At 35.9% G+C, this 8,722-nt stretch overlaps 1 protein-coding gene across 4 annotated transcripts in view; it reads left to right on the top strand.

Annotated features, from left to right (window-relative positions):
• The window catches only part of TLE5 (TLE family member 5, transcriptional modulator), a 22,903-nt gene extending 14,503 nt beyond the window's left edge, over window positions 1-8,400 (top strand). The window contains exons 4-8 of one of the 4 annotated variants that reach the window (XR_008400676.1): window positions 219-263; window positions 1,635-1,697; window positions 4,409-4,483; window positions 5,449-5,514; window positions 5,748-5,883. Coding sequence is in view for 2 of the 4 variants with exons in the window: in XM_053702860.1 (XP_053558835.1) it covers window positions 219-263; window positions 1,635-1,697; window positions 4,409-4,483; window positions 5,748-5,966 (402 nt within the window). In the remaining 2 variants the exon portion in view is untranslated. Of the gene's footprint in view, window positions 1-218; window positions 264-1,634; window positions 1,698-4,408; window positions 4,484-5,448; window positions 5,515-5,747 lie in introns of all 4 variants that reach the window. The other 3 variants (XR_008400677.1, XM_053702860.1, XM_053702861.1) reach the window with 3 other exon arrangements.
• Window positions 8,401-8,722: the final 322 nt, after the last annotated feature.

Below are 8,722 nucleotides of genomic sequence, written 5' to 3'. Positions count from 1 at the left end.
ATGTGGATTTGTTTACTGTAATGAGGGTTTGAATCTTGACCAAACCATCAAAATATTCGTGTTGTTTCTAGCTGGGTGGGATGTAACCACCGAAGATCTCAGGAGGTCCTTTGCCATCAACATTGGCTAGTCGGTATCTAGGAATTTGTAAATATAGACAGTCTTAAATCATTTGCCAAACCTGACAAATACCCTTCCTCTATCTCCTTTCTTCCCAGTACTATGAGATGTCATATGGGCTGAATATTGAAATGCACAAACAGGTAAGCAATTTGCATATTGTGGTATGTTTATTAATAAAGAAATTTTAGTTCATTTTCTAAAAAAAAAATAGAAAAATATTCAACTCTGATTTGCAGCTTGTTCTGTAGCCTACATGAATATTATTATTTAGTACTTAACCATGACTTTGAAAGTAATTTAACATTTCATGATAGAACATGTAATTTTAACACACTTTTACATTCACTTCTGTTATCAAATTTACTTTGATCTTTTGGTATCCTTTGTTTAAAAAGCATATGTGCATATTTTCAGCAGCAATGTATTACTGGGAAGCTAGCTGGTGATTTGTGGCTACACACATTTGGCTCACCAGATGTCTTCAGCTAGCTCCCAGTTGCGCATTACTGCTCTGGAGCTGACTTTAACTGTGTGTTTAATCCCTTTGCATGAGGTAAACACACAGCTATAAAGAAGCAATAGTGTAATAATAAGATGCTCTAACATATTTAGAACATTTTCTTCTTGCTCTTTTGTGTCCCTTTAACCAGCAATAAATGAATTTTCATAGATTATGTCACCACATTTTGCTGGGAAACTCTTCCACGGACCTGTACAGACTGTAGCAGTCTTTCCATCAAACATTTGTAACCTGTGTTTGAGATGTAATATATCTTAAAAAGGAATTAAGGAAATCCAAAAAATAAATAAATTCAACGTATTAACATTTATTTGTAGAAATGTTAGCACTCTGGGGGAAAAAAAAGATGAATACTGAAGACAATCCTAAGTAAATGTACAGAAGGATTAGATGGCACTGCTGGGAAAACAGAAACATTCTAAAGATACCGAATATATGTAGACTACGAATTCTAGCTTGGATAGAGAAAGTAAAAATACTCTCAAAACATACTATTTGTTTTTAGCATTACCACTTATAATCATACATGTTGTTTTTTTATAAAGCTTCTAAGTGTTTTATCCTGTTCTAGCAGTTTCATTATTGTTGGGTTTTTTTGGTATTTTTTGTTAAAGAAAAAAAAAACTTAACTAGATAAGCTCAGAAGCAGCAATTTGTGTTAGCTGCTGATTGCTGGCTACACACATTCCTCTTTTTCATTTGCTCACCAGATCTTTTCCACAAGGCCTTAGTAGTGCATTGCTGCTCTGAATTTAACTATGGGTTTAACTCTTTTCAGGGGTTAAATATGCAGAGTATTGCAAGAGTAGTGCCACTTTAACTACTTAGAATGTAATTAATTAGTTTAAAAAAAAAAAAAAAAAAATGCCCTTACAAAATAAACTTTTATTTTTACAGTTTAATGTCCCCTTAAACTGTTTTACTTATGAAAGGACTTGCTGTTTATTGTATAAATATGTGGCCTCTCCTTTTTGTGTGTTTTCTCTGTCAGGCTGAGATAGTCAAGAGGTTAAATGGAATATGTGCACAGGTGTTGCCTTATCTTTCACAAGAGGTAAGTACTCCATGAGTCCTAGTATTATTGTGAGTGGCATTTTCTATTTTGGCTTTACCTTGTGCCTATGATGAAGGATATAATTCCTAAATTGCTACGTCCTCCAAAAAAAACCTTAACGACCGAGGATGTACCCTGCACATCGTCTGTCTCTGATAGCGGTGGAAGCGATCCTGATCACTTCCAGCCTCTTTCCGGTTATTGCAGTGATGCCTCGATATCGAGGCATCCTGCAATAACATTTTTTAGCAGTCCGATGCAGAGAGAGCCACTCTGGCCCTCTCTGCATCGGCCATCGATGGCCGCAATCGTGGGTGGGCGGCCATTGATGCCTTCTTTGATGCAGAGGGGGCAGGATCGTGGGCGGGGTAGCTGGGGCATGCACGGACGCGTGCACGGGTGGGTACCGCTACAGTGCAGAAAAATATTGAAGAAAAAGTGGCAGAGAGGGGGATATAAAAATAAAAATGATCTAAGGGATCTGGGTGGGGGGGTTGGTCTTTGGGGGGGGGCAAGCTACACTACAGAAAAAAAATAAAAAAAAAATTGTATTGTAAACTTGGTGCTGGCAGATGGCTACCAATAAGTTAGAGGGGGAGGGTTAGAGAGCTGTTGGGGGCTAAGGGGGGGGGGGTCCTACAGAGCAGCATATGGAAATATGCTAAAAAAACAGATAGCTTTTATTTTAGTTCTGGCAGACTTTCTGCCAGTACTTAAGATGGCGGGGACAATTGTGGGGTGGGGGAGGGAAGACAGCTGTTTGGGAGGGATCAGGGGGTGTAATGTGGGAGGCTGATCTCTACACTAAAGCTAAAATTAACCCTTCAGGCTCCCTACAAGCTACATAATTAACCCCTTCACTGCTAGCCATAATACACGTGTGATGCGCAGCGGCATTTAGCGGCCTTCTAAATACCAAAAAGCAACGCCAAAGCCATATATGTCTGCTATTTCTGAACAAAGGGGATCCCAGAGAAGCATTTACAACCATGTGTGCCATAATTGCACAGGCTGTTTGTAAATAATTTCAGTGAGAAATCTAAAATTGTGATAAATAACTTTTTTTTTTTATTTTTTTTTTTTTTATTTTTTTTTTTTTATAGCATTTGGCGGTGAAATGGTGGCATGAAATATACCAAAATGAGCCTAGATCAATACTTTGGGATGTCTTCTAAAAAAATATATATATATATATACATGTCAAGGGATATTCAGGGATTCCTGAAAGATATCAGTCCCCCAATGTAACTATTGCTAATTTTGAAAAAAAAGTGGTTTGGAAATAGCAAAGTGCTACTTGTATTTATAACTTGCAAAGGACATGTAAACATTGGGTATTTCTAAACTCAGGACAAAATTTGAAACTATTTAGCATGTTTTTTGGTGGTTGTAGATGTGTAACAGATTTTGGGGGTCAAAGTTAGAAAAAGTGTGTATTTTTTTGCATTTTTTCCTTATATTTTATAAATAAAAAAAAAAATAGTAAATTAAGATATGATGAAAATAATGGTTTCTTTAGAAAGTCCATTTAATGGAGAGAAAAACGGTATATAATGTATGGGTACAGTAAATGAGTAAGAAGAAAATTACAGCTAAACACAAACACCTAAAAAATGTAAAAATAATCTTGGTCCCAAACGGACAGAAAATGGAAAAGTGCTGTGGTCATTAAGGGGTTAAAGGGATAGTCTAGTCAAAATTTATTTTTCATGATTCAGATAGGGCATGTCATTTTAAATAACTTTACATTTTACTTTTGTCATCAAATTTGGTTGTTCTCTTAGTATTCTTTGTTGAAAGCTAAACCTATGTAGGCTCATGCTAATTTTTATGCCCTTGAAGGACGCCTTATCTCTGCATTTTACAGCTAGACAGTGCTAGTTCATGTTTGCCATATAAATTACATTGTGCTCACTCCTGTGGAATTACCTAGGGGTCAGCACTGATTGGCTAAAATGTAAGTCTGTCAAAAGAACTGAAATAAGGGGGCAGTCTACAGAGATATTAACAAAGGTAAAAAAAAAGTATATATACAATACTGGGGAATGGGTAATAAAGGGATTATCTATCTTTTCTAAACCAGCAATTCTGGAGTAGCCTGACCCTTTAAAACTGGTTTTCTGGCATAAAAGGTCTAAATACTGTGGTCTTGAAAGTGATGCATCATAGCTTTAAAAAGCTGACTAAAAAATATTGAACTTCTCTATGTAAAAAAGGAATATATTTTGCTTCAAAATCTCCTCAGTCGCAACATCCCATTTTAAAGGGATTTTAAACAGCCGATCAGGATGCTAGTCCCAGGACTTGCAAGGGATCGTTAATCTGGCATGTGCAGACAGTCATGTTATTTTTCTATTCAGTTTAATGAAGTTTACTATAAAATCCCACAATATTTAAGTGAAATCTCATGAGATCACAGTAAAGCAAAGTGTGACATCAGCACTGATGAAGCTGATTGGTTATTTAATTTTGTTTACATGCAGCTGTCAGTAGCTGAAGGATAACCGTTCACAGAGCATTTACTGTTATGAGATTAAAATATTTTAAGGAAAAATATCTTCCTTTTTTTACATAGAGATGTTCAGATGATATTTTCTCACAGTTTTGGTGTGGGGGGGGGGGTTCAGCTATGCTGCATCATTTTCAGGTAATTTAACATATGGATATTATATCTCTTTAACAAAAATGTGTCCCTTTTTATATCTCCCCAGCACCAACAGCAGGTATTGGGAGCCATCGAAAGGGCAAAGCAAGTGACGGCACCAGAGCTAAACTCTATCATCCGTGTACGTGAGAAATCTGTAGGGATGCTGTTTGCATGAATTCATACCATTAAAATGATTTATTTGCATTTTGGTTTTTGTTTCATTTGCATGTAAAAAGTTAAAAAAATAAGTATTGTAACACTTCTCCCTCTTAGTGGGAAAAGACAAACATTCAGAGATCTTCCCCATTAAAAGGACATTTTAAAGTTATTTTACTTTGTTGCATCTAAAAAAAATGTATTTTTGAAATATATTGTGTATCAAGTTATTTTTTGGCAGGTTTACAAAAGAGGTGTATTGAAAGTGAGAGCAGTGAGTTTTTCTTAACAGCCAAGTAAGCTTCTTTCCCAGGGATCTGTTGTGCACACTTGTGGACTTCTTGTTAGATTCAAAATTATTACTAGAATTTATTTGTTTTGTGCTGCAAAATTCTGTAGCGCTAATTAAAATAAACGCCTTTAACTTCACTTTATATTATATTTATATTTTAAGCATTCTTTCATATGAATGATATAGAGAGATATTTAATGCCCATTTAAGTAACATTGGGTTAGGATATGGTTATTAACCATAATTATATATACATCCACTAGCAGAGGTGAAATTGTTATATATTTAAGGAACCCTGGGTCCTACTTAAAGGGCCATGATACCCAATTGTTTAAACACTTGAAAGTGATGCAGCATAGCTGTAATAAGCTGACTAGAAAATATAACCTGAACATCTTCATGGAAAAAAAGAAAGATATTTTACCTGAAAATGTCCAAAGTATTCACACCCCATTGTTAAGGATTTTAATCAGCAAATCAGTATGTCTGTCCTGGGACAGGCAAGGGAGCGAGCCTTATGCACACTCATCTTATTTCCCTATTCAGTTTAAGGAAGTTTACTATGAGATCACAGTAAGAGTTCATGACCTCAGCACTGCTGATGTCGATTGGCTGCTGTTCATTTCTTTTTTTTTTTTTTTTTTTTAAACCTGCAGCTGGGCAGTAACTGAAAAATACATCTTTATACAGTACTTACTCTGGTGAGCTGAGGAAGTTGTGAGGTAAAATATCTTCTTTTTACATAGAGATGCTCAGGTGCTATTTTTATGTCTGCTTTTTTAGTTATACTGCATCACTTTCAAGTGATTTAGCATATGAGTATTATGTCCCTTTAACTGTGATCCTTCTAACTTAGAGCACCAAATACCATTTTTCATACCTTGTTGCACAGGTTGTTCTGTCTTTAGCAATTCTGACATATGTCTTTATCCTCATGTCTCCCCCTTCTCTACAGCAGCAGCTTCAGGTTCACCAGCTCTCTCAGCTCCAGGCCCTGGCTCTCCCTCTAACACCCCTACCCGTGGGGCTGCAGGCCCCGTCTCTGCCAGTCAGTGCCAGCAGTGGCCTCCTCTCCCTGTCTGCACTGGGCTCCCAGGGCCACCTTCCCAAGGAAGACAAAAATGGCCATGATGGTGACCCAAGACCTGACGATGAGGGTGACAAGTCAGATTAAATTGGTGGGTGGGAGGTGGTATGGATAAAGGTGCAGCTCATGAATGATCCCAGAACTGCCAGACAGAGCTGCAACTCAAACACTATCTTCATTTGTTGCAGATGTATCTGGTAGCTTAGAGGTCAAGAAAACAGGAAATTGTCAGCCAAGGGGTTAATGCATATACCAGTTTGAATGTATATGTTCATATCTATAAGTACATTTATGTGGAATATACAGGGGACTGTATAGTAAAACCAACTGAATATATTATTATTATTTGGTTAAAAGCACAAAATGTCCTTACTTTCCCGTGGTATTTGCCCCTCGCATCGTTATTAGCGCAATTTAGTGCATAGATGCTGTAAAATAGACGTATGGAGTGTTGCCTCCCTGCCTGAGCGAAGCACTTGTATAGATTCCTTATTGATCTTCATTGAGTTATGGGTGAAGAGGCTAAATAAATGCTAAGTTTGCATGCACTGTATTTTTCTGTGCCCCTCCTCATGGACTCTAGCTGGCAGAGTAATGATTTTTCCTATAGTGGCCATTTTAAAGCAGCATATTTTTTTCATTTTATTTTTTGTCCCTTTCATAGTAATTATTTAAAAAAAAAAAAAAAAAATCCCCTTCCACTTATATGCACACAGTCTCCTAAATCTTTTGATGTCACCTTTGAAAGCATCCCGAAACTGTCATTTCAAGTATAAAAGATGTCCCTTCCTACAAGATTTTCCCTGACCTATAGGATCCCACAACATCATTCCTAACATTCTTTACACGTTACAGTCTGGAAAGCTTTAACCCTGTGGCATGTAGAGTCTAATGATGCTGCACCTTTCATCTTTTAACCTGCAGAGGGGGGGGTTTGTTTTTTAACTTTTTTTTTTTTTTTTTGCCAAGGCCACTCTGGCAGTGTAGGGGTCCATGAAATGACGACATCCTGCTTTTTATTTTTTTTTCTTAAGATGTAGCGTGTACCATACCAGGTGTGTGCTCTGTACATAGACCTGTAGAAATGCTCAGATTATTCACCCTCTTTATTTTACTTTAATTTGTCTGATCATTGATCCTGTTAATATTCTATGTGGAAGGCGAGACTGTGCCTTTTTCAATAAACTGTTACAATGCCTGCTCAGAAACCATAAATATTTGTTTATTTTGTAATGAATGTTGAAGAGATTTATGCTGGTGTTTAAAAAGAAATGGGGAAAAAATCTGTTTTATCATAATGTTGTACTTATGTGTTTGGTCCTCTTAGAAACTGATTTTAATTTGCAATATAACCTATAAAGTACACTCTTAAAGGGACATAATACCCATATTCTAAATGACTTAAAAGTTGATGCAGCATAACTGTAAAAAACTGACAAGAAAATATCACCTAAACATCTGAAAAAGGAAGGTATTTCACCTCAAAATGTCCTCAGCTCACAATAGTTAGTGCTCTGAGAACATTTATGCTTTAGCTACTATTAGCTGCATTTGGGGAAATAGCAAATCAATCAGCATGCCACACTTTGCTTTTCTGTGATCTCCTGAGATTTCACTGAAATGTAATAGTAAACTTCCTTAAACTGAGGGAAATGGCATGACTGTGCTGCACATGCCTGATGCATGCTCCCTTGCAAGTCCTGGGAATAACATCCTGATTGGCTGCTTACTCCCTTTACAATGAGATTTGGCTACTGAGAATTTTTTTAGGTACAATATCTTCATTTTTTTTTTCTCTCATAGAGATGTTCAGACTTTTAACAGCTATGCTGCATCACTTTCAAGTGCTTCAATATTAGGGTATCATATCCCTTTAACATTCTTTTCTGCAAAACATAAGCAAATCTATCACACAAATTCTCAACAGAGATAATTCCCAAACACAGGACACAGAAAATCTTCCAGTGTGAGCAAATTTGTGTAATTCAGTGAATGCAATTTTTTTTTTTTCACTTGTTTCATTTCATTTAATGATCCTATTTATGGAAGACTTGAAGAAAAAGTTCTTTGATTAAAAAAAAACATCTTATGACAGTAGTTTGTATAACAGGGACATATATTCCTTGTCCTTATGGCAAGGTTTGCTAAAGTTATTCTAAACATTATTATAAAAAGCGTGAGAATTGAATGTAAAATGTGCACAATTTGCCCCCCTTTTCTGTAATTTAGCTTTGGAAATTGTGGATTTTCTAATTACCAGAATTGGAAATGTACCCTGCTGACGTCTCAAGGCTAACCCTCTGTATTTTTGCCCAGTTGGCTTTAGCATATAACAACTGCACAACACTTCACTTTGTATTTAACTGCATGTAAAAAAATAAATAATAAAAGAATAATAGCAGCCAGAAGTAACATTTTGAGAGGTGTTGCTCCCTGGATCGTGATTTGTCAAGCCCTGTTTTAAATGATATTTTTTTTCCCTTGTTGCATCTAAAAGAAATAAACAGAAACATTGCTTTTATGAGTGTGCAGTGTCAACGCTCAAATTTTTTTGTGTAAAAAAATAATAATGTTAAATGTGTGCTCTATTCATACATACATTTTTTTATATATATATTTCAAGTGAAAGAGATTAGCTTGATTATAGAAGAAATAATTGGATTTGTTTTAAATTTGCACTGTGTAAATCATGAATGTTTAATTTTTACTCCTGTGTCCCTTTTAAGTGTGATTATCCTTCAAATATTGTTTGCTGTCAGATATTCTTACATTTTATGCCACTACTCTCTACAATTGCAAAATTAAATCTTTATAAACGTTCTATTGGACAGTGCTATTTTAAG

The sequence above is a fragment of the Bombina bombina genome, chromosome 2 (assembly GCF_027579735.1).
Source record: "Bombina bombina isolate aBomBom1 chromosome 2, aBomBom1.pri, whole genome shotgun sequence".
Taxonomy (NCBI): domain Eukaryota; kingdom Metazoa; phylum Chordata; class Amphibia; order Anura; family Bombinatoridae; genus Bombina; species Bombina bombina.
This window is presented reverse-complemented; position numbering and strand designations above follow the sequence as displayed.